The following is a 26,000-nucleotide window of genomic DNA, read 5'->3' on the forward strand; positions in this document are numbered from 1 at the left end:
CACACCCCAGTTATGGAACCAACTTTCTCTAGTCTGTTAATTCATATTTCTTGAGGTCTAGAATCTAGACCTCAAGAAATATGAATTATCCACTATGGTGGCCGCGAGGTGCAAGACATGTTAATCAATGTCAGAAACTTGTTTGTTTGTTTGTTTTTAAATGAAAGAAATTTGGAGGAAACCCACACAAGCAGGGGAGAACATATAAACTTCACAGAGAAAGGATCCAGCAGGGATTTGAACCAGGGTTCTCTCACTGGCAATTGACAGTGTTACATCACTATGCTAACCCTCATTTTTAATCTAAGCTGAAACACACCTGTTCAGGCATTAGTTTGTTTATGTTAAATTATCAATCATCTTCATGATTATTCAATTGTATATAGGAAATTTTCATAAAATGATAAATTAGATCAAATCTGTCAGTGAAATCCCACTTCTTGGTGACTGCATGAAAAACGGCTCCAAACTGTAGCTCTGACTCTTGGACTGAGGAAGACTGTGATCTCAAACATGCAACAAAGAATGCAAAGAACAAAAAAATGTCAAACCGGATTTTTAGTTGTATGCTTGTTATAACCTGTCATCACTCTTCTTTGTGTGAATTTCTCCCTCTTTGATGAAGCTTTCTGTTCATCACTTAAAATGATTTTTTCCAGGTTAATTGAAGGAAGTTTGAAGTCTCAACAGTAATATGTCTCACAATTGATGATAAAAAAAAGCCCTGTGAGTGCTTTGTCTACTGTTTTGTGTATTTAAGGAGGCATTTATTTGCATTTGTGTAACTTTTTAATTCAGTCAGACCTTCAAGAGGTTATATTTGTTTTGGGGATGAATAGATAAAGAAGAGAAATAAATAGAGGAACACACACACCTCTGAGTAAAAGTGACACAATTTAGAAAATAAAAAGTCAAATAAAGAATGGATAACAAGATGGTGAAAATACTTTTTTTTGACAGTAATGACAGAGATAAACTGGTATTTTTGTGATTTTAAAACTTCTGCTTTGCAAACTGTAGCTGTGTCTTTTTGTGTGCAAACTGTAGCAGATCAATATGTGACTCTACAACAGTTTGTGCCAATAGGTTCACAATTATGTGTTACCATTCAGCATTACCATTCAGAAAACTTTTTCTTAATTTAGTTTATGCCAAAACTCATGCTGACATGGTTGCACATCACCCACCACCTCAAATCAGCCAAATCTATTTGCCAGTCATCACTGAATCCAGTGAAACTGCTGAGAACTTTTGAAACAGAGGAAAAAGTCTGTAATCTTTGAACAAAGCAAGGCACTTACATTTATTTAAAACAGGAAGAAAAAATGCCTGCCAGTGAAAAAATACAAAAATAGTTCCTAATATGTTGAAAGTTAGATTTTTATTTGGAAGCTTAGAGATGACTTTCAATCTGGCCATCCAAACAGAGTCTCTTGGCTGTGTGCTTTGGAGAAGGACTGGCAGGCACGCTGAGCAGACCACCGGGACTTTGAGGGGGAACACCCGGGGCTTGTGGGGGTTGATAGCCGGGCTCCTGTGGATCCAAAGGATCTATAGAGAGCAGGATGCAGATAGCAGGAACACTTTTCTCCACCACTGGAGCTGACGCTTCCCATTGTGGATTCTCCCAGTTTTGGTTCGTTCGCTTGTAGTAAACTTTGCACAGCTGATGCAGCCCCACCATGTTGCGTTTCAGGATTTCCACGCAGGTGATTGTTTTTGTGATTCCTCTGCCTGAGCCAGTGAACACCACCTGTCTTATCCCGTCGTTGATGCGAGCTGTTGCAATACGCACTATACTGTGGATCTTGCTCCCCTCTTTGACACGCATATGTAGCGTGTTGGGTGCAAGGCCCGGAATGGGATGGGAATTGTTGCTCTCTGTGAGGAGGACTTTCCTGAGGTTGCTACTGCTTGGTTGGAGAGATGTTATCGGAAAAGAAACGAACAGATCTTCCATTATGCTCTGCACTTCATGCAATTCTTTGTAAAGTCTCTACAACATAAGAATATTAATTTTTTACCAAAAAAAGGGAAAACTCATTTTAAAATAAAAACTTGCCACTTATCCTGATTGCCTTTCAGTTTTTGTCCAGGCTGTATTTCCATTTTCTTTTCTGTGCTCTGAGATGATGGTCAATATAATGAGAAAGAAATGTATTTCTCCACTGGTGGAAAACAAAACAAAACAATGTCCTTGTTCCAGTAGTCGGGACTGAGGACAGCTGATGCCAACAGACTCATATGAGGCTCAGTGGCACAATTCTCTTAAAGGCACACACAATCATTTTGGTACTTTAAAAAAACCTTTCCTGAGTTCTGCATTCGAACTTTCTTCATTTGCGGTTTTGCAAAGCAAATTACAGCCAAACCTAGAATAAAGATGCACAGATATTACTTATAATAGATAGTTTAGAAAGGATCTTTCTTCAACTCTATTATCAGAGCAGAGGGCCATATGGTGCAAAAGATGGTTTGCCTTTAGGTTACAACGGCAGCTCCAGTTTTCTCCCCTTTAATTTCTGGGGTGACCCAGACTGCTCCATGACCTCTTGGTCTCTTCGATGAAGGTGTTTGCAGACATTCACTTTTGACATGAGTCAATTTGACCAAATCTACGCAAATGTAGAGTCTCCTTGTGTCGCAAAAGGAAATTTATCAACAATACTACAAAGGTCTATGTCCCAGTGGGAATGCTTCAGAGCTGGACAGAAAAGAGGCAGCTGCAGGGCTCATATGGAATCAGTTTACTGTTATAATGATGTGTTTCTGCCTCAAAGGATGGCATGCACCACATGTGATTAAGGCTCAAGCAGTAAAAGCACAAATGTAGGGTTCTTGGTTGTATTGTTCAGGGGGAAAATAGTTACTTTCTAAATGTACCTTAACATAAATGTATGTTTCTATATGATGGATGTTGTTTGCTTCTCAGGATAGTTTGTTAGCTAAAGATTATGCATGTGTCTTTGTGAATGACTTCAGTGACACGTTTAAAGCATCCATAGGAGGTAAATGTGTTAGGTCAACACACACACACTGCAAGCCCACACAAAAGGAGAACAACTTCAGCACTAGAACTGTTGCTATGCTAGAGTACTGAGGAAATACTAATTTGAAACATTGCCACGTTGTGGTTAAACACAGCTATTACATTAACAATAAGCCGGTTAGGTATATTTTTTTGTTATGGGTAACACATTGAGATCTTTTTTAGAGTTAAATTAAATTTACACTGAAAGAAAAGTAAAAAGAAGAAATTTGAAGACAACTGACAAACATAAAAAAATTTATTTAAAATTTATTTAAAATTTATTTAAAAACGTCAAACATTTACAAAGTAGTTTTTTGTTTTTGCAGAATTCTGTTCTTTAGGGCAACTACACTCTAAATATTAACCAAGAAAATGTTTTGCTTGAAATGAAAGTAAATAAAATAATTTTAGATCAAAAGCCATGAAGGCCAGAATCCTGTCATAAACGTAACTTGAATAGCTAAGAAATTTCACGGATACATTTTGTTCATTTGAAGTTTTATACTTAGGTTAAAAAAAAAGGTTAGCGCAGATACATTCGTGTGTGAGTGGTTTTCTCAGCGTGGCTTTGAATCAAATACTTGTAAAATTTCTTTCTGGATTTGTGCTTCTTGGGTGTTGATGTGCATGTCCCCCACCTGGCCATTTTCATACCTGTTCCAGATGAAAACATTGAATTAAATCTAGCAAATCCTTGCAAATTAATCTCAGAGACGGACAGGAGGATGCAGCCAGCAGTTTTACCTACACAAAGAGGAAGCGCGTGCAGACGTGGTCGGACACCGGACAAACCCAGATGTTTCCGTGCTTCTGAAGATCTTTTGAAGTTATTACTGTGGAGACAATAACTGCTTTTGAGGCTTACATTTTTTTCTTTTAAATTCTATGACTCTTCACTGGCAGAAAATCACCTTCACACAGTGCAACACAGTTTAGGTTACGGCTTTGCAGAAACCTGGTTTGTCCCAGCTGCTCCTAAAAAAATGGATGAGATTCCAGAAACATACAAGAAATCTTGCATATCTTACATTGAAAAGAAGCTTGTCAAGAGACTGATGATCCCACCTGCTTAAATTTGTTGATTCCATTGTATTTCTTTAAAAGTTCTGTTTTAGTTTGCATTTGGTGTTGACCTTTACCCATGTCTACACAGAGAAAGGGGATATGTTAGGAAATATGGGTCAAAAAGTAATGAAGATTTGGAATTGTGAAATCCAGACGGAATTAGAATTTCAGAGAAAATTCTATTTTCACCAGAATATCCAAAGGAAATGCTTGAAATTGGACTCAAATAGATGCCTCTCCCATATGCAGCTCCATGAAGCTTAAAAGAAGAAGAACACCAGTTTCAGTGATGCTTTTAACACTTTTCTGTATGTAAAAAAGGGATTTCTTTCTTTGTTATTTACCTGAAATTTTGTATAAGAAGCGTTAACTAATCCCTTTCTCAAAATGGAGTGCCAGTTTTCAATGTGGGACCCACTGGAAAAAAAATTAAATAGAACAACTGTTTCAAAATTGACATCATGGATCAAAACAGGATATGTTGTATTAAATCAAACTGTGCTTTTATTTACTGAAAAGCAAAGGTGCTTCCGTAAAGTTTCCTGGCAGTTTGAAAGCGAGCCTCTTTGGATGGAGGGCTGCTGATCAGCAGAAACTGATGGGGGGTGTGCATGAACTTCAGTTGCTGTTGAGAAAAAAACAGATTCTGAGCAGTGCATTAGGGAGTCGAGGGTTGTCCGGTCTGATTACTTTATTAGAATCTGCATTTTTTTTAGATCTACCAGGGGATTCAAACACTTCAGAATTCCCATGTCAGAAATGCCCAATCCAAGTCTCACAGAGCTGTCACTTGGATTCCTTATCATCTCTCTTCCCCCTGCCTTTTTAGTTTTTTATTAATTAAATCTTTTTTAATCAGTAGCGGCTGGATGGCTCAGTGTGTAGGATTGGCGCACACGAAACCAGGGTTTGATTCCCAAGCGGCGCGATGAGCCTCATCCAGTGAGGGTCCTTGGGGAAGACCCTACATGCTACTGCATAACTCAGGAGGCACAAAGGGGGCCCAAGCCAAAATACAAGGTTGTGTTAGGAAGGGCATCCGGCGTTAAAATCTCTGCCAAACCCCTTCTGCGAATGAAAGCTGATTCGCTGAGGTGACCCCTGAAGGAATGTGCTGAGAGGTGAACAACTCTCCCTGCCCTTTCTGCTTTATATTTATGAAATACTTTTGACTCAGTCGCTGGGTAAAAATCTTTAAAAAACATAAAAGTCACAAGCCTTCAAGGACTGAGATTGGACACTGCTGTCATTATCCTTTGCCAAAAAGCTATGACTTTTTGCTTTTTATTTGGTAGAGAGATTTATAAGATATTTCTCGACAAGGTATAAAATGATCATAAAATCCAAATTCCATTTTCTGACTGCTTCAACATACCTTGTTCAGTGGAAGCTTTACAATGTGAGACCTGTTGCTGGCTAAAATCCTGTCATGCAATATTTAAAAAGAAATGTAAGCATTGATCAAAATGTACTCAGATAATGACGACAGTCAACACAAGAAATAAAAATTTCTCCTCCCACCATTGTAGCAAAGGATGAGCCAGAGGGTCTATCTTGTCCATTTGCTTCTTTGTTTCTGAATATGAACCCTGAAGGAGATTGATAATGATTGCATCATCTGGTTTAATTAGAGCAGAGGAAAAACTGGCCTAAATGTAACCAGACTTATCAAATGTATATAAAAAAAAGCAGTCACCTGTGCCATAGTCCTGATTAACAGGATACCATCCAAAGCTCTCTGCAGTCTGTCATAACTTTTTCTCTGTAAGATATAAACATTCTCCTCAGTGACAAGATGGGATGTCTTTAAATGAGGAAAAGGACCTCCTCCTGCTGATACCTTTGGACTGAAGGCCAGAGTTTTGGGGTTGTTTGGGTCAACAACAGAGGGGTACGGTTGAAAGATGATGCTCTTGCGGGATGACTGAAGGGCCGCTCTGCACATGGCTACTAAAAGATCAATCACCTGTAAGAGCAGGGATTCCTGAAGGCCTGACCCTCATGTACTCTGTCATCTAAAACACAATGGATCAAAGAGTTTCTGACCTCCGCACCGGTTGCAACTTCATCTGTTGCTCCGGACATGACGCCGAGCATGTAGAAGGAAAACACACACAGCTCCCTGCTGCAAACAGCTGGCTGCAAACGCAAGCAGAATATTTCAAAAGGTAGTCAGGACAACTGGATGGGTTTGTATTTTCTTCTGCTGGTAAATTAGCAGAAGAAGGAGACAGCGTGAAAGTTCCCACCTTTAGCATGGGGCCGTTCTGAAAGACATGCCGCTCATCACAAATAACACAGTACTCATTCAGAGTGGGGATTCTCTGCTCAGCATATCTCATAATCTGTACAAAAAACAACATGTGCTGTTTAGCTTTATGTTTACATCAATTATTTCCATTTTGCTCAGAAGTGCAGATTTTGTTTCTATGATTTCTTTGAATGCCTGGTTTTTATTTTTGTAATTTCGTAAAATTTTGCACACTTGTTTCTGTCTGTCAGGTAGGCATTTTAAAAAGTGCTGATCTCATCTCATCTAATATGATTCAATCTAATTTTGTCTTCTGTTATCTCAGCTTCTCCCATCTCAATACTATCTCTACATATTTCTTCCAATCAATGCTCATTTTATTTAAACTTATCTCATTTTGTGAATTTACCTCTTATCTGATTCTAATTTTATCTCATTTCTAATAATCTCATCCCATTTTGCTCCATCTCTTTGAATCACATCTCATTTAATCGAATATCTTCGTATATCCTTCAATCTTATTTTATTTTATCCAATTTGAAATTGTCTAAACCCAAATCGTTTTGCCCCATCACATCTCTTTTTCTTCCTTCTCATGTCATTCAATCTAATCTCCCCTCATTCACTCTTAGTTAATCATCAAAAAACTCCTCAATCTAATCAATTCATTTTTTTAAATCCCACACAAATGGAAAAATAAACATCCTTCATAAATTTGTAATAAAAATGTTTTTTTTATTTGAAATAACTCCTTTATAAAAATTATAATCTCATCAGAGAATATATTGGTTAGTAAATGTAGATGAAAACTCAACAGCAAGTTTCCAAGGAAAAGGTAGAAGACAGAGGTATTGACGACATTTTACAGAAAACTGCAAATAACAAACACGGATGGGGACACGCAGAATCAAATATCAGAATGACAAACTGAAAGGAAAATAAAGTGCTGAAGTCCATATATTCCTTTTAGGAATTTTTTGTAGTGAAAGAAAGGATCTCATTAATTTTAAGATAATAATTTAAAAAATAGATTGATAAAAAACACGTTTGAAAATCAAATCAAAGCAGGACCAGCAAACATATATCATCAGAAACTTTCAAAAGAAATTGAAATGTTCTGGAAAATAGTCAATAAGAAAACAGGCTCTTCCTGTCTCAGTTGGATAAATGACTTCCCACAAACAGAAGGATCATTGTAGATTATAGCAGCTGGACATTTATCTCAAGAGCCTAATCAGGAAGGAGGAAATAAGCTTACCTGTACCAAAAAGCCATGCTGCAGAGGTGGATTGCTCTTGCTGGGGCCAATGGCCTGAGAGGTGAAGAGCAGCTCCACCAGCTGTTTGGTGCTCAGGTGTGCCGATGATTTCACAGCTGAGACCATCACCCTCTGAAGAAGAGGTATATTGATTTTATTTTAAAAAAAGAAACCAAAACTTTTCTCTTAAAAAATGAGTCTTGACAGAGCGTTGCAATCGTTTTACAAACGTAACACATTTGCAGAGAAATGACTCAAACAGATTTTTGTAGAATTTTTCTCTTGATGGAGGACATGTATAAAGAAAATTAAGCTTAAAATTGTATTTTTTAGTTCAAATTATTGTGATTATGAGTAGATGAAAGAAGTTTGCTTTTTTAACTTTAGCTTAAAATGGCATAATCATAATTATAAGAGCCCTGGGAACAATTTAAAAACAGATCAGAAGATGGAGCATCCCTGTATTTGTCTGGTTATTAACTTTCTGCACAGATTTTTCATTAGATTAAGGTCTGGAGTGTGCTACAAACATCTCCTCTATTGACCAATGAGTTCTGTTCTGATCCAGGTTTATTTTTTGTTAGTTGACCCAGTAGAATTCAGTGCTACACCTGCTTTTGAAAAAAATAAAAAGGCTAAAAAAACAAACAAACATATCAGTGTAACGAGGAAATAAAGCAAATAAAGACTCCTTTTCCTGGGTGTAATTGTGTTGCTTTTACAGAAGTGCAAATATTTGAGATATGTGGAAGTGGGGTGGTCTCACCTTTCCACTGGGAGTGTATGTGAACAGCTCTCCAGATGGATTCTTGATGGTGTATGAGGTTGAGTGGCTCATGAGACGGTGTCGTTTCACTGATGTTAAATTCATCCTTCCTTTTACAGTCGGATCCTCAGTCTTACTTGACCTGTTCGCAGATGACAAATAATTGAAAATAGGGCACTGGCAGAGTCACATGAAATGCAGCAGCTTCCACATACTTCCTCATACTTTGAAAGTGGCAGCCATATGCTGAGTCTGGCACGGAACTTCTTCATGGTCCCACTCGGTCTGAACCAGCTGTGTCTGCATTTCTGCCAGGCTACTATGTTGTCATTTCTCAGGTGTTTCCACTCCTGATTTATGAAGATGGTGAGAATGCTAAGAAACAGAAATGCCAGGTGTGTTTCAGTGCAATCTCAGAGTTTAGGGCAAAGATGTGGATCTTAGAAAAAATGTACGACACTCACTTCTGCAGCTGTCGTCCTACACTGAAATGGCCTGCGTTTGATGGCTGAAAGACCTCAACTGAAGGTGCTGTGATGAGAGATTCCATTCATCAAATACATGTTACACTAGGGGTCATATTTTTATAATTAAACTAAATCCTACTTATGGTTCATAGAAAGTAGATATTGTTGGACCACATTAATTTGATTTTCATTCTCCAACATGATTTGATCAACAATGGATTCATTGGTCAAATGTTTTTTCTAAAATCTGTTTTAAAAGGTTTTCTAAACTGCTTTCACAAAATTACATGTTTATATTGACTAAAAGTTACATTTTTATTAACAAAATCCTGAATTCTAACATTAAAAAAATACTGCAAGCTTTTTCCTCACCAGAAAATACAATTAATTGTTTTAAAAGAGAACTAAATCCGAAATATTTTTATTGTGTTTTCTAGGACAACACTTATCCTTTTCAATTGTGATTTAATTAATTAAATCCTTAACTCTGTCCTAGAGGAAAGTGCTGCTTCTAGAAAGGTTTCCAGTGCTCACCAGGTCCATCGAGGTACTGAGACAAAGAGAAATGCAGTCGGACCACGACTGGTTCTGATGGACTGATTGCCCAAGCAGTGGCCACTTGCTCCTGCAAAAACAAAAACAGTCCTTATATTTCAAAATACAGAGTTTATACTCATTGGAACATGCCCCTTAATGTCTGTGAGAAAGGTGAAGCTTTCAGTCTCATAAACCATTGATTTAATTTTCAGGTGTGTTGTTGCTGATCGAGGTGAAGATGAGATTTTATGTAGAAAGTCCTGCCTCATTCACCTGGATGACCCAAGTTCAAATCCCAGTTAGGGTCCATTTTTAGATGTGAGCAAAATGAGACTTAAGAGAGTCAAGCAGTGTTTTTCAACCAGTGTGTCACGGTACATTACTGTGTGTTTAAGGGATTGTGAGGCAGCAAAATCATAATGGTAGAAATTGCTATGTTTGATTTGACTTTCTTGCATTTTAAATAAAAAGTACATTTGCTGCAGCAGGAGGGTCTTGTTTGAGACGGGGTGTATTTTATTTTGAAAGGAACTTGTCAAAATTTAAATAAATCAAAATAGTCACATATAGAAAAATAACAGTTATACTTTAATCATTGTAAATATTTGAAAAGCCACAATTTTTAAATGAACGACTTAATTAGCACAGAAACATAGTAAACAGCGTTTTTCTAAACAAGAAAGTGGAGCTTTGTGCCTCTTGTAGCGTTAAAGGTTGCAGACCCCTGACCCAGAGCAACATAGAGACAACTGGAAGTTTTGTGTCCAAAAATCTGCAAGAAGCAACTCCCAGCAAGAGAATAAAGAGATGCAACACAACTGCTACAGAAAGGGTGGAGCCAGAACAAAACATTACAGAGGAGACATTATCATGTTCATATTCCAAGATTGGTATCAAGCCAGAGCGGAATATAGCAAGAACGTCTGACCTCAGGTTGAAGATCACATCCAACATGAGCACCAGGAACAGGGATATGACTTTAAAATATCACTACGTACAACACATTACAATCTATAACCTTCTCTTTGATTCATATTTAGGACTTAAACATCTAAATGTATTTTACAAATATTTATTTATTTTGTTGATTTTTTTCAGCAGTTTTAAAATCTCATTTTGATACCCATCATTTGTTTAGTCGAGCAGTTTCATGGATGTAAAATATCCATGTTTTCGGCAACAATAGTTGTTAATATTACCTATTTTATTTTCCTCCTAATGTGAATAAAAGAAGCCTAATTTACCAGCCTTAATTCAGCAACAGATAATACTAGCCGCCCCCTGCAGTCAACAGTTTTCAGGAAACTCCTAAAGGTTTTCAGAGGTTAGACCGAGATTTTTATAAATCACCTATGGTATGGTATAATATTTTTTAACAATTTTCTTTTCTAAATAAAAAAATTACTAAAAGAACAAAATAAAATCAATGGAAGAACAGAAGGATTTAAGATATTTTCTGATCTGTGCACATTCTTTATAAAAGACAGAAAAATAGACAATCCAGTACATTCCCTCTACTTCAAGAATTTGGGAGGAACTTAACTTACAGTCAAACAGCTGGCTTTAATTTTCAAGTCAACGTCAACGCCATCAATCAACTCATGTTCCCTAAAAGAAAGAAGCATGCAAAGGAAGAATGACGCAGAGGATCAGCACACGCATCCCCTTATTTACAGAGAACTAATTAAAAAAATATATATAATTAAAAGTTTACCTGACAGCAACTGCAGTGTCTGAGTACAGAGTAGTGACGTCTCTGAGGTCTTTGTCCAGCTGGGGGTGTCGATTCAGGTCAGTGGCACAGCTCCGCTGCTGAGAAAGAAAAAACACTAATACACTTAACGTCTATATAGCAGCTCAGCTCCTGAAGTTGTGGGGTGGTAGCTGTAGAAGAGGCTGGAAAGGAAAGTATTTGAATCTTGCTTGTTGAATAAATGACTAATGCTTTCTGAGGACAGTGCATTTTGAAATCCTGGACATTAAAGAATTGCTGCAAAACATTTCCTATTATGGAAAAATGTGACATATATTTTGCAAACCCTAATCATTTTTTAACTTGAGAATTTTTTTTTTTGTTCAGCACAAATAAATCTGAATATAAAATGCAAAATAGTGTAAAAGTGATTCAGGATGATAAAAGGACAATACTTTTAAATTTTGATTTAAATTTTGCAATCTTTTCTAGTTGCCAAGTCCAATATTTTTTAAAATGGTTTGTGCAGAAAATCTCAAATAATTATTCAATACAAACTATTTAGGAACATTTAAAAATACGAAAATGTAATTTACTTGAATTTCACACAGAATCTCATCTGAGTCGCTGTCATCATTACTTCCTTCATCGGTGTAGCCGTCTGTCCACTGCTCACAATTAGCATCCTGTGGAGTCAAAAGGAAAAACAATAAATCCCAGAAAATCATTTTTTTTCCAATAATAGCCTCCTCTTTTGTTTTGTTTTAAAAAATAAAATTCACTGAGCAAAAAAACTTGCATTCTTAAATAAACCTGATGTATATATTCAAGCATTGATTTTAAACCATATAGATTGGAATTGGTATCTCACCATAAGTTCAAATGTGTGTCTCCACTTCAGGAATAACCAGTGTTTGCGCTAGTTGACTGTTGCAAAAGAAATAGATGCCACTTTATGAGATGCTGCCTCCACAATTTGCATAAACAGAGATACATCCCCATTTCTCCAGATTTGTAAAATTTGTTTTATTTGCCACTGTTCCTTACTGTACATCCAGGGATGTCATTCAATGAAACAAACCAGTAAAATGTTTGAATTTCAACATTAGAATTTAAGTTTGATTATTTCTGAGAGTAAAAAAAGAAGTAACTTACCAATGTGGGGGAGAAAAAACTGTTTCCTTATATTTTAGCTAAATTTGAAGTCAAAATTCTTTAAGAAAAAACAGAACCCAAAAGGTATTCCTGTGTAGCTGCTCTGGTGTCTGCCTTTGTTTTCTCCGTTTCTGATTTGAACAGCGAAGTTTCCACACCTTCAGCCTGACTTATAGGTCATGTGACTCACAGCATGTTTTTACGAGGGGGCGTCAGCTAAGTCTGGTCCAGAGAGAGGTGAAGATGAGACCAGAGGCTGCCGTGCTCCAAAGCTTGATGGCATATTCTCTAATCATGATCCCAGTTTTGACCCAGGGGTCAAACCTTGCGATCATCGTCACAAAAAAGCAAACTTCTGAAAATTCAAAGCAAGAAACTGTTAAAAGACATCCTTGACAGCGGATCTGAAGGATGGCGATGTTTGTCGTCTATTAGTCCCCTTGTCTGTGCAGTCACAGACTGACCTTAATCATCAGTTAGCCTTGCTAGCAGACGCCTGCTGCTCTTCAGTCAGCTCAGATTAGATACATCTTGATCTAAATGCATCTGTGCAGGGCTCCTCTCAAACAGAGCATGTGGAAACGTAATCCACTTAGCAAAAACACCCACTCATCTCCGAGGAGAGCCAGGATATTAACAATCCTGCCTCACACTGTCAATGTAAACACAATGGAAGATAGTAAAAATGTATTGGCAGGTATGTCTCAGTTTAGTCAGTATACCTCAAACTTGATCAACCTCAAAAGTGGTTTTTCATTTAACCATTATTCATTAATCAACCTGCAACCTGCCTTGTCTTATAGAGGGTTTAGTTCTGTCGTCTGTTTTAAAAGGTTTTTTAACCCGATTTACAGGCTTACTAAATTGGGCGATAAGTTGCAGATCGTGAAGTTCATTCAGGAATTCAGCTCATGATGTTAACTCCTATTCTTATATTGTATTGTTATAAATTGTGTATTTTTGTATTGTATCTTTGTATTGTATTCTATAAAAAAAAAGACTTAAACTCCTGAGTTTACTACAGACTGCACGCTATTGTTCTTCCAGTTCACCACAGGAGGGAGCTGCAGATGAGAAACTAAACTCAACCTCAGACCATTCTTTGCATCAACATTTCTGTTCAAAACTCCAGAAGAAACTGGGGATTTTAAAAATAGTTTTACCGCTTAAAAAAAACAACTCTAAACAGTATTCATGTTCTCTTTTCCCCTTACTCCAACTCCTCTTATGACTAGGATGTTTGTTACTATGTGAAGACACAAAGTATGGATTTGTGACGTATTAGATGAAATAAACCTAAGGAAAAACTTAAATGTGTTGAAAATACTGACAAACACAAGACCACTGTTGTGACCTGTTGCTTCAATTTTGATCTTAAAAACTCGTCTTTAACTTATTAAATAATTATTAGACTAAAAAGTATAGTTCACTTTTTAAATAAAGGTAACTCAGTTTGAATACAAGGTGGTACTTGGTAAATAAAAAATGCTTATTGGTTTCGCCTGGCAAGCATAGGTCTGTTTAAATCACGAATGTATGCGATTTATTTTCTATCTCTTCAAGAAAAACAGGCCGTGGTTAAACTTGTGAAGAATATTCGATCTAAATTTGTTTACACTCTTCAAACTTAGCTATTTTCTGTACAGCACCTGTCGGCTACTTTGCCTCGATTACTGAGCGCTGCTTTAAAGTGTCACCACCGGCCGTAGCACACCCTACAAAGTAGTCCCTTCTTGAATAAATGCGGCCACCCCAGTCAGAGCCGGAGGCGCCCCGGTCCCTGCAAACTTCTCACGCTAGGTAAGTATAATAGAGACCTTCTTTAACATCTAATTTGATGTTAAACTCAAGAAAAATGTTGTGTTTTTTTATATTATAAAGCTATTCTAGTCCTTTTTCTTCTATTGCAATAACTTTTCATTGAATCAACACTCAGACAACAGACTTAAAAATGTGAGCACATAAAGCATTTGTCTCTTAATTCTATAACTTTTTTTCTTTAATAGTACTTTATTGACCAAGTAACACTTTAGACGTATAACTTTCTCATAATTTTAAATTCTTATAAAGCCATTCATTTGTTTAATAAAAGCCCCTCTTGTGTCCAATAAAAAAGTAAATCTCTGAGTAAATCCGCTCATAGTTCTGCAACTGTGCTCTCACGTTGTTGAAGTATTCTGCACTGTGACAGACTTAAATGTAATCCATAAATAGGTCACATGATGATTATGAATGTGCTCCAGTGAAAGCAAATGGTTTTTTTTTTGGTTTGTTTTTGTGTCTAAACTCTTCTTTTAGGGACTGTTCTACTAATGCTTTTCTTTATTATTGGAGCCAAATCATTTCTTCCACCCTGTAAATGTCACATCAGTGCATTTATTTCTATTTTCGCATAATCCAGTTTATTGTGTAGTTTAGTATTGCTTCAAGTTCTCCTTTTTCTGTTTGTTTGTGAAGGACTTTTCCTGCAGATACGGATTCAGTCATGTCTAAGGCAAAAGATGCAGCTTCTTCCATTATGCAGACTCAACAGCTGCATGCTGCCATGGCCGATACCTATATCGAGCACATGTGCCTACTGGACATCGACTCTGAGCCCGCTGTGTCTCGCAACACTGGCATCGTCTGCACCATCGGTCAGAGTCTACAGATTTTCTGATGCCATACCAGAAAGAACCTGATACTTACTTGAACTGTTCTTTTGGCACACCATGCTTAACACTGATGGCTGTTTCTGCCTACTCACTATTTCAACACAGGGCCTGCATCCCGATCTGTAGACATGGCCAAGGAAATGATAAAAGCTGGGATGAACATTGCAAGAATGAACTTCTCTCATGGCACCCACGAAGTGAGTGAAAATGAGACTGATTGCTTTGCCTGCTGTAACGCCTTAAATCTGCCGAAAATTCAGAGGCAGCAACTTTTTTAACCAACTGGTGATAAAAGCACCTGTGGGGATCATAAACAAGTTTATTTTAAATATTGTAACTCACTAATCAACCTACATCGACACAGAAAAGTGCAGCATAAGTGTGACCATCGGAGAAAAGATTCAGCCGTCAATCTTTGACAGAACTGCCACTCTGACATTTTTCCTGTAGCTTCTGTTATGAGATCTAAGACCCTGCAGGTCTGTGTTGTAAATTAAAGGCCTACTGTATCAGCCTTTTTGGATGACCTTTCACTGTCGACCTTTAGCCTTTAAAGCCATGACTTTTGAAATCACTAGAATTGTGAGTGGAGCTTGTTAGCAATATCAAAGCGGTGATAAAGGGACTTAAAGGTAATAATGTACAATAGTTTTGCAAAAGACACAGCAAACTGAATGTGTTCTTAGAGGAAGCAAACAAATGACCTCCCTGTCATCCGTGTGCCAATTGCCAGTGCAGCTATAAATAGCAGCTACACTCACAGCAACAGCAGGGGTAGATTAGGTCAAGAGAAGCAACAAGGGGGAGAACAATGTTGACCAAGAACAGCAACATTCAACAGTTTTCACTGTAGTTTTTTTTTAGTTTTTTGTTTTTTTTTTGCAGGCAGCCTTTATTTGTGCACAGAATATTCACTGCCCATAAATGGCATTCTGGTAAAGGCAGTAATGTTACATGAGAAAAAATGTCAAATATTCTGCTGAACTCAGGCATCCATGTCAACTATTTTGGGAAAAGGCATGTCATGTGATAAATTGTGTGAAGTTATGCTTCAACCTTGACAGTTTTGTAGCCTAGTTGAACTGTCTGACCACCTGTCATTTCTTTTTCTTGGTGTGACCATTTAAAGTGCGAGTCTCTGAGTAAAGCAGGCTATAATTACTTGTTTTAAGCAATGTCCATGCTTTGAAAATGTAAGGTTTAGATTAATTTTTTTTATACAGTGATCCATATTCCCTCAACAGTACCATGCTGAAACCATCAAGAATGTCCGCGAGGCAACCGAGAGCTTTGGTCCAGGTACTGTTGAGTACAGACCAGTGGCCATTGCTCTGGACACCAAGGGACCAGAAATCAGGACCGGTCTGATCAAGGGCGTGAGTTCTTACCGCAAAAACAGATGAAGCTTTGTTTTTTCAAAGCAGACAATAACTGATAAAGTGTTTTCTGGTGTGGTTCAGAGTGGAACCGCAGAGGTGGAGCTCAAAAAGGGTCAGAACATTAAGCTTACCCTTGATGACAAATACAAGGACAACTGCGATGAGAATTATCTGTGGGTCGACTACAAAAACATTACCAAGGTGCTGCAGGTTGGAAACAACGTCTACATCGATGATGGTCTGATTTCCCTCAAGGTTAAGGAAGTTGGTAAGCACCTTTTTTTTAAGTTGAGTGAATTATTCTTTAAGGCTACTTGTGGATGTAATCCTTTCATCTTGCATGTTCTTAGGCAACGACTACCTGATGTGCGAGATTGAGAATGGCGGCCTTCTGGGTAGCAAGAAGGGTGTTAACCTACCCGGAGCAGCTGTGGACCTGCCAGCTTTGTCTGAAAAAGACATTCAGGACCTGCAGTTTGGGCTGGAGCAAGGCGTGGACATGGTCTTTGCATCTTTCATCCGTAAAGCAGCTGACGTTCAAGCTGTCAGGAAAGTTCTGGGTGAGAAAGGCAAGGACGTGAAAATCATCAGCAAGCTGGAGAACCACGAGGGCGTGCGCAGGTGGGTGGTTTAGATGTGGCTGTAAAAGGGAGTTTTTTCAAAGATGAAACCATTTTCTTTTTGATCTTCGTTTTAGGTTTGATGAGATCCTGGAGGCTAGCGATGGCATCATGGTTGCCCGAGGAGACTTGGGCATCGAAATCCCAACAGAGAAGGTCTTCATTGCCCAGAAAATGATGACTGGCAAGTGCAATAGAATTGGCAAGCCTATCATCTGTGCCACACAGGTATTAGACAAGCTTAATGATGAGTATATTCAAATTCCTTTGCACAAATGAAACTTAGCGGGTTATTTTGTTTATTTACGAAAAGATGCTGGAAAGCATGACCAAGAAGCCACGTCCGACCCGGGCAGAGGCGAGCGATGTCGCCAATGCTGTCCTGGACGGCAACGACTGCATCATGCTTAGTGGGGAGACTGCTAAGGGAGACTACCCTCTGGAAGCTGTACTCACACAGCACAGGGTAAGACTGCTTCTGTTCGACATTTGTGTTGCCTCATGATCAGGATTTGGAAAAACACAAGAATGAGCAGTTGCTGCATGTTTTTGACAAATTGATATTTGAAACTTTTATGTTTGGTTTGATACTATTCCTGCAAAAACTTGCACAAATCATCAACATTAATAATTTAATAGTTTTTGAGCTTACTGTAACTTAATCCATTCTGATGATTTTTTTTTACCCTTTAGCATCTTAGGTTTTGTACAGTAAACTAGTATTATTTTTTAAAATATTAGTATTTTAAATCCTCTGGTTGTGGAATTGTTGCTGTCTGCATAAATTATAAAGTGATGAGTTATTTTTTGATAATTTATTCAGTAATTGTCAGTATCTTTATAAAGAAAATATTTTTTGTTTTGAGTGCATGATTTCTTTTAAACATAATTCTTCATGTTAAGGGCCTTTTTAGGCTCTTAGAGGTTTAATTCCTGTAGAGATTCCAATATTTTTGCCATTTTTTGTGATGCAGAACAGAATGACTGTCACTGACATAAGTCTGGGTGGAACTAACAGCTTGTGTATGATGGTTTCTTTCTGGATGCTGCTGTGTCATTGCATTGTGCTGTAACTGTGTGCTGTGATTGTTCAAATAGTGTCTGCAGTGCACAGAAACAGTTCCGGACATCATGGCTGCAGCTGTTATTTAGCTTCTTGTCTGTGTGCTTTCAGGTATGAAGACTTTTGCTCTAAACTTACTTTTATTTGTTCTTTAAAGGACAAACAGATGTTTGTTGAAGCAGTGCAGCCTGAAGCCTAAAGTTGTCCTGGGGTATATTTTTAAAAAAGTGGGGTTTTTTGTACGTTTAGATTGCTCGTGAAGCCGAGGCGGCCATGTTTCACAGGCAGATGTTTGAAGAGCTGCGCCGCACCTCCCATCTGACGCGTGACCCCACGGAGAGCGTCGCCATCGGTGCCGTCGAGGCTTCTTTCAAGTGCTGCGCCAGTGCCATCATCGTTCTCACCAAGAGCGGCAGGTAAAGCACGTTCACGTCGCGAGAGCAGCTCTCCCCTCCTTCCGCCTGTAACACGGCAGCAATGTGGAAATTAGAGGGCTGGTTTAAAAAACATACCAGTAAAAGAGAGCAGCAGTGACTTATAAGCGCGCGGCACGCACCCATGCGTGGTCTACGCGGCGCGCGCGCCTTGGCGCAGCGCGTGCGCCAGAAGTTTCCTTCCACAACAGCGAAGGAAACTTCTGGCATGCAGCAGACCGGCTCTTCCAAACCCGTTGGTGATGGTGGATTTTTTCACACTGCTTTTAACGATTGCTTTTAACATGAAAGCTGCGTCATATTGTAGTGGTGGTCACATGCACGTTGGGTCTAATGGCACCAAAGGATTGTGGGATGCGGCTGATCATGGGTGTTTCTTTTATTGCACCATGACTGATGTGTCTAAGAACTGAGGCTAGGTCCATGCTGTTTGGCTGCTTGAGTGTGTGTCAAAGCAATCACGCTTGTTGCTGTACGTAGAATTATGCAGGCAGTCTCCACTCTGAGGCTGCCGGAGCGCTCCTGGCAGCCGTTAAATAAAAGCTTAAATTAGCCGCATTATTGAATAAGCTGCAGGGTCCAAAGTTGGTGACAAAAGTAGAGTCTTATAATATGGTAAAATATGGTACTAACTTCTGGCTGGCTTGTATTAAGTGTGTCTGCATTGACTGCTATCAATGTGTTCTCTTCTTGACACCTCCTTAGATCTGAACTCTGACATTACACAAGCTAATTTTAGCTTGTTTGGGAGTTCCTCACATTTAACACACAACACTGTAAGCTGCACTGATTCATATTGTGGAGAAGTTCATATTGTAATTTAATCATATATACTGAAATAGTTTGTTACCCTCCTCTTATTCAAAACCTTTGCAGATTGATTAACTTTAATCTAAGAAGAAGCTCCACTGCAGATTTCATCAAATTGTTACAAAATTACTACAAAAACATCGGTCTTCTCGTTTACTTAATGCCAATCATGACCAGATGGTTTGGCTTCCTTGATGCCGGTTTGTGTGGACTGATCGGCACCTAAATCTACAAACATTGATTTTACACCTGTTTTTTGCAGGTCTGCTTACATGCTGTCACGGTACAGGCCCCGTGCCCCCATCCTCGCCGTGACACGCTGCGGTCAGACCGCACGCCAGGCTCACCTGTACCGCGGCGTTTACCCGGTGCTCTACACCAAGAACGCCAATGACGTCTGGGCCGAGGATGTCGACATGCGCGTCAACTTTGCCATGGAATATGGTGAGTGGAACTTTTATTATTTTTGTTCTTGTTTAGAAAATTGTCATAATTATAGTAAGTGACTGCAGGAGAGAGTGGTCTAATCTCAGATTTATCTATAACTTATTTCATCTTTTCAGGCAAGTACCGCAAGTTCTTCAAGTCTGGGGATGTTGCCATTGTAGTGACCGGCTGGCGCCCCGGCTCTGGTTACACCAACACCATGAGAGTTGTGCTGGTGCCTTGAACATCATCCAAAGACACTAGTAGAACTAGTTCATGTTCATAGTGCTCTCCACTTAACTTTGGACAGTCAATGAATTATTTCCTTCAATATTTTGAGTTTTGTTTTTTTTGTTTCACTTTTAGTTGGAACAAAAATAAATAAAAAGATCACCAGGATTTAAGAATTGTCTATTTAATCTGACATGAGACTGGATGTGTGGATTTTTTATGTCTGCATGAACTTGGTGTTGTACAAGTTAATATTACCATCTCATAATTGTTATGCATTTTGGGATTTCTGCATTACTTTTAAGTTATTTTATTCAAAATACCTGCAGAAGTAGAAAATAATAGCATCAATATTTTATAATGACTCATAGTCTTGTCTGTTATACTTATAATGCTTGATAAATAAGTGAAATTTCAGAAAGCACAGATTAGTAGAGTCTGCAGTAGACTACGAGGTGCAGATCAATTAAACAGAAGTTGAAGTCAGAGTGAGGTCAGAGGTCATTATTTGTGACGAACAGTATGGTTTCATGCCAAGGAAAGGCACCATACATGCAATATTTGCTTTAAGTGTGTTGTTGGAGAAAAACAGAGAAGGTCAGAAGGAGCTGCAATTTTATTTTTGTATGTCTAGAAACTTCAAAGGAGGTTCATGAATGTAGTGAGGGAGGGCATTAGTGTGTTTGGTGTGATTATCAACACTGTTGACCGAGTTAATTCTTTTACACTTTCAGCGCAATAATGGTCAATACCTGTGGTGTTTGTGGCTGCCATAACTGGCAAAGCCATGAATCATGAATTTTATACTGTAGATTTTTTTTCTACTGTAAACGGGCTGCACGGTGGCGCAGAGGTTAGAGCCCTGGCCTCACAGCAAGAAGGCCCCAGTTCAAGTTTCAAGGTGCTGTGTGGCTTCCTCCCACTGTCCAAAAACATGCCTCGTAGGTTAATTGGTTACTCTAAATTGTCTCTAGGTGTAAATGTGAGTGTGCATGAGTGTGTGATTTGTGGGGACCTGTCCAGGGCTGCCTTTGCACACAAGTGGAGAGGATTGGTTCCGGCAGCCCCGTGATCCTGAAAGGGACAAAGGGGGTTTAAAAGATGAAAAAATACTGTAGATTCCCTGCAGTCATCAGTTGTCAGAGAGAAACAACTAAAAGTTGTCAACAGAAGGGATGGCTGGTGAGGCGAGGCTGAATCGTAAGGACATGACTCGATTCCTGCAAATTTGCTTGGATCATTTTGTCAAAGGTAAGTTACAGCTTGTAAACTTCAGCTAAATATCCACTAGTTTATGCATTTAAAAAGCTGCCTCTCATCCCCACACTGATGAATGGGCTGGCTAATTTTGTTTTTTAGGCACTGCACAGTATGAACGTAGTATCTAACTCTACCTTTCAATTGTTGTTTTTTTGTGTCATGTTTATTCTATTTTTTCCAGGCAAACCATCAGACCTCAATGATAAAATCAACCCCAACTGGGCTCCTTTTACCAAACTTGGGACATGACAACTTTAGGAATGCAGCTTCTGCTGTTGTACTTTTTGACAGGAAGATGGCACAGGCTCTGAAGGTGAAGGAAGCAACAGCAGCCTCTGCTCTGGTCAAACTTGGCCCTGTCGAGAAGGAATGCCAACTAATTGAGACATCTTGTGGGCCAAAAGGTAAAGGAGATTCAAAATGAATTAACTGGGGACATGATAAGATGCCATGCAGTGTGACAGATAGGTGTGACAGTTACCAGTTGAATCAAGATATATTTAAAGGTGATGATAGCAAAGTCAAATTCTATACTGGTCTGCAGAACATCTTGCTTCTGCTTCATGTACATTCAGAACTCTGCTGCCCGTCTGCTCACACACACCCGCTCTGGTGAACACACCACCCCCATCCTTCAGAACCTTCACTGGCTCACTGGCTTCACTGGCTCCCAGCGTATCAAATTCAAAGTTCTCCTCATCACTTTCAAAGCCCTTCATAACCTGGCCCCAACATACCACACCGATCTCCTCCAGCGTCACACCCCTTCCCGCTCTCTGCGCTCGTCCGATGCTAACCTTCTGTCTCTACCCTGTCGGACCAAGCGTCGAAACTGGGGAGACAGAGCCTTCTCCATTGCTGCTCCAACCCTGTGGAACACTCTGCCCCAACATCTCAGAGACTGCACTGACCTCCCAGTTTTTAAAAAATCACTTAAAACTCATCTTTTTAAAATAGCTTTTAATCTTTAATCTGTCTTCTGTGTTTTTATTAGTATTTTTATTGTATTAGCTCTGTTCTTATTAACTGTTTCTCATGTGTTGTAAAGCGTCTTTGTGTGTCATTTAAAGTGCTATACAAATAAAATTTATTATTATTATTATTATTATGTGTTTAACTCTGTGAGTGCACACAGTAATTACACTAGTCGCAGAGCTCTGACCAAGCTTCAGCAACTTATGTTAACACTGATGAGACAAGGTTAAAGTGCCCAGGACCTTAGTTATAGATGCCATGTTCTGAGTCAACGGTATCAAGGATATTTTGGTCTGTTATTGAGGCAATACATTCTAGGCAGTGGTGGGCTGTCAGGGCCTTAACTGAAGGCCTAAAAGATATCTGAATCATGTGTTAATTATATTTTGTCCATGCACACTCATTAAATCATCCCGAATGGTCTGTCCATTCCATTTTACTGTGTCTATGATGGTTATGCTGCTTCCAGACAGACATATTTCCATATTGGAGTATTTAACCAATCGCATTTCAGCTGTCCTTTGTTGCTAGGCAGAGTAAGGGCCTTCACCATGAGTTGTGAAGGCCTCCTAATGCAAAATCAATGTCGGTAATTCATTTCTTTCAACCAATCAGATTTTTGAGTTGGTGTCTGCAGGGCCTTCTAGCAGGTTTAGGCAACGTCACAGTATTTAGACGTTCTGATTGGACACAAGTTTCAGGAAGTCACATTCAGCCTTGTCCACAGAGACGTGGAGTACTTTTTGATCTGTCTCAGTTACAAACAGAACTGATTGTAATGTACGCCACGGAGGATTTAGCAGGAAAATCTCCCACTGATCTCCTTGACTTTCTTCATCAGAAAAATCTGAGTGAGATCATGAGGCAGCTGAACAAATGTGTGTGTTTGGCGCTGACCATCCCTGTGTCCACTGCATCTGTCGAGCAGACATTTTCGGATCTAAAGCGAATTAAAACCTACGCAGAAAGCACAGCTGAACAGACACAGCTCTGAGCACTGGCCTTGATGGCAATAGAAAAGGACTTCTTGATGGAACTAGACTGGGGTAAACTCATATTTTCCGATGAAGCCTCTTTCCGATTGTTTGGGCCATCTGGAAAAATGCTTGTCCGGAGAAGAAAAGGTGAGCACTACCATCAGTACTGTGTCATGCCAACAGTAAATCATCTTGAGACCATTTGTGTGTGGGGCTTCTTCTCATTCAAGGGAGTGGGCTCACTCACAATTTTGCCCCACAGCCATGAATAAAGAATGGTGACAAAACACCCTCCAACAGCAACTTCTTCCAACAATCTAACACTTTGGTGACCAACAATGTATTTTCCAGCATGATGGAGCACTGTGCAAGGCAAAAGTGATAACTAAGTGGCTCGGGGACCAAAACATTGAAATTTGGGTCCATGGCCTGGAAACCCCCATGATCTTAATCCCATTGAGAACTTGTGCTCAATCCTCAAGAGGCGGGCGTACAAACAAAAACCCAAAGGAATGGGATGCAGCTCTTGGATTAACCACTTCCTGTAAAGCTGACATTTGTTCCTCTGTCAGTGGACAGTCAGTCAATGTTTGGGACAACAATGTTTGAATGGTTCTGGGTGGACAGCTCACTTTTGTCCCAGTCAGTGTCTGGAATCTGGAACTCCTGCAACAAACAAAAATTAGGAAAGATTAATTATATTGAATAAACTGTGAGGGGTAAAAAAAAAAAGAACATCTTTACCTGTGTGTTTTCTGGTACAGTAACAGAGTGATATGTGTGACCCTACTCCCACAGCTGGTTGGGAGTCATGTTGCTTTCTGTTTACAATGGATGATTGTCCCATCCACTGCAAAACGTATCCAACTCATCTTTCAAGCAAGGCAGAAACACCTAATGTCGGCAGAAGAAGTGTGTAGTATTTGAAATGTCGAGATGGCCTTCTTCCTCAAGGTTGTGAAGGACTTCATGATAGATGGATGTAACGCCACCCAGAGGTCTGTCCATAGTTGCTCTATTCTGAAATAATATTTAAGGAACTATGTAGTCAGGTCTGGCTTTTCTTTATTGATAAATTACTTGAGTTGAAACCTTACATGAAATCCATCCATTACTACACTGACCAAAAATATAAACGCAACACTTTTGTTATTGCTCCCACTTTTTATGGTATGAACTCAAAGATGTGAAACATTTTCCACATACACAAAATAACCAGTTCTCTGAAATCTGTCTAAATCTGTGATTTCAGAGTGGCGTTTTCTTGCGGCCAGTCTAAGGCACACCTGTGCAATAATCATGCAGTCTAATCAGCATCTTGATATGGCACACCTGCGAGGTGGGATGGATTGTCTTGTTGAACCTGCGCGATAACTTCTCTTTTTTTCTTTCTGACTGTGGTCGGAAACGCAGGGAAGATTTTCTCCAGGGCCGAAGACGGATCCTCGTTTGGGGTTCACTTTCCCGTTCGGATCCTCAGCCTCCAGAGCGAGTTAATAAGACAAAATACTTCTTCTGGGGAGGGACACCATCTTTTTATTAAGGTTCTCAGTCCTCGATCACACAATATAGAGGCAAACTCTCCCGCTCTGCGCTCTCACCCCCCTCTTTCGCCCGTGCTCTCACACATGCTCGCGGGGTCTCCAACACACACACGCACCCACGCACACACACACAGCGCGCGCACACTCCATAACTGTCGCCCCGTAAGCTTCATCGCCTGCAGAGATCCTGCAAACCACCCATCAAAAAATAAAACATTAATAAATCAAAAATCAAGCAACTAAACTTCCAGACATTTGGAACGTTATCAATAAACATTCAGCTCACCTGTTCAACTAAGTTTAGTCGGTCTGCTCTGCTGCTTTGCAGCGTTCACTTGTTGCTGCTGCTGCCCTGTATGCGCACTTCCACTTTAATCTCGTAAAAATACAATTTTTTTCTCATAAATTTACGGTTTAAAATTTCATAATTTTACTTTTTTTGGTGGCCCTAAAATTCTGTCGTATCGAATAGTTTGAATCTGCCAGGCTTTTATTTTTTCCCCGGAAAAAAAGTCCTCACTTCCGTTGTGCTGAGCTTAATGCTAATGCTGCAGTTATGTCGTCGTGCTTCTATGGGTAATGCCGCTGCGCTGTCTCTTAATGCCGTTGTGCTTCGGGTAATTTCGTCGCGCTTCGGGTAATGCCGTTGCGTTTTTCCATTTGTATGTAGGGTGAGCCCTGTCGGCCACCGTAGTCATGTAATGAGGCTAACAAATGTTCCTTTTTTAGGGTTTAAGTCTCGGCTGGGGGACCTGAAACAGAGCTCCAATGGGGAACCCCTCTGTGTGGAGTTTGCATGGTCTCCTTGTGCATGTGTTGGTTTTCTCCAGGGACTACGGCTTCCTCCCACCGTCCAAAAACATGCTTCATAGGTCCATTGGTGACTGTAAATAGTTTGTTGGTGTGAAGGTGAGCGTGCATGGGTGTGTGACCCTGGGACAGACTTGAGACCTGTCCAGGGTGTCCCCTGCCTTTGCCCACAAGTAGCCTTGATAGGCTCCGGCAGCCCCATAATCCCGAAAGGGACAAAACGGTTTAGAAGATGAATGAATGCATGTTCTTATCCTTAGGCAGAAGTTAACATTTGGCCCAAAAAATGATTCATGCCATAAGGCTAACAAATGTTTTTTTTGGGAGGAGGAGCTTTCCTTAAAGAGGGACCAGCAACCAGCACTTGACAGGAGACATGGCCCCCCTTGCAACTCCCCCCCTTTTGGCCCACCACCACCCGCCCTAATGGCGTAATGGCGACGTCACATCTGCCCCATATCTGTTCCTGATAAGGCAGGTGGGGCATGCTTTCTCTTTCAATTACGTTTGCTGGCCTATCGAAGCAATAGAATTTAATCAGAATCCAACTCTTTTTTGACATAAAAAAAAATCACAACCAACTCAGTTTTGCTC

General features: G+C 39.5%; 3 protein-coding genes across 7 annotated transcripts; 1 reads left to right on the top strand and 2 right to left on the bottom strand.

The window, feature by feature from the left end:
• Positions 1–1,393: 1,393 nt before the first annotated feature.
• rpp25a (ribonuclease P/MRP subunit p25, a) lies at positions 1,394–1,960 on the bottom strand. Its single transcript, XM_004069940.5, has one exon. The coding sequence runs from the start codon at positions 1,958–1,960 to the stop codon at positions 1,394–1,396; it is 567 nt and encodes a 188-aa protein (XP_004069988.1).
• A 1,318-nt stretch (positions 1,961–3,278) lies between these two features.
• parp6b (poly (ADP-ribose) polymerase family, member 6b) lies at positions 3,279–12,756 on the bottom strand. Of its 5 annotated transcripts, none has more exons than XM_078948576.1 (23): positions 12,224–12,756; positions 11,940–11,995; positions 11,665–11,754; positions 11,090–11,187; positions 10,923–10,983; positions 9,373–9,463; positions 8,836–8,902; positions 8,597–8,746; positions 8,372–8,513; positions 7,606–7,737; positions 6,346–6,441; positions 6,143–6,235; positions 5,937–6,062; positions 5,793–5,858; positions 5,618–5,685; positions 5,472–5,520; positions 4,609–4,721; positions 4,441–4,513; positions 4,286–4,355; positions 4,097–4,176; positions 3,943–4,000; positions 3,780–3,864; positions 3,279–3,685 (listed from the first exon to the last, which is right to left on the bottom strand). In XM_078948576.1, exons 2-23 carry the CDS (start codon positions 11,940–11,942, stop codon positions 3,589–3,591), a joined length of 1,908 nt encoding a protein of 635 aa, XP_078804702.1. In that variant the 5' UTR covers positions 11,943–11,995; positions 12,224–12,756; the 3' UTR covers positions 3,279–3,588. The 5 variants fall into 5 exon arrangements, with proteins under 5 accessions (XP_078804702.1, XP_020559597.1, XP_078804703.1 ...); XM_020703938.3 differs by having other exon boundaries at positions 3,943–4,006; XM_078948577.1 differs by having other exon boundaries at positions 3,776–3,864; positions 3,943–4,006.
• A 1,115-nt stretch (positions 12,757–13,871) lies between these two features.
• Positions 13,872–20,008, top strand: pkmb (pyruvate kinase M1/2b). The gene is made up of 11 exons (XM_004069561.4): positions 13,872–14,023; positions 14,681–14,859; positions 14,983–15,074; positions 16,122–16,253; positions 16,338–16,524; positions 16,607–16,877; positions 16,954–17,104; positions 17,190–17,342; positions 18,189–18,355; positions 19,446–19,627; positions 19,747–20,008. Exons 1-11 carry the CDS (start codon positions 13,965–13,967, stop codon positions 19,851–19,853), a joined length of 1,680 nt encoding a protein of 559 aa, XP_004069609.2. The 5' UTR covers positions 13,872–13,964; the 3' UTR covers positions 19,854–20,008.
• Positions 20,009–26,000: the final 5,992 nt, after the last annotated feature.

Source organism: Oryzias latipes, chromosome 6 (assembly GCF_053564925.1).
Source record: "Oryzias latipes strain Hd-rR chromosome 6, Olatipes_Hd-rR_3.1".
NCBI classification, from domain to species: domain Eukaryota; kingdom Metazoa; phylum Chordata; class Actinopteri; order Beloniformes; family Adrianichthyidae; genus Oryzias; species Oryzias latipes.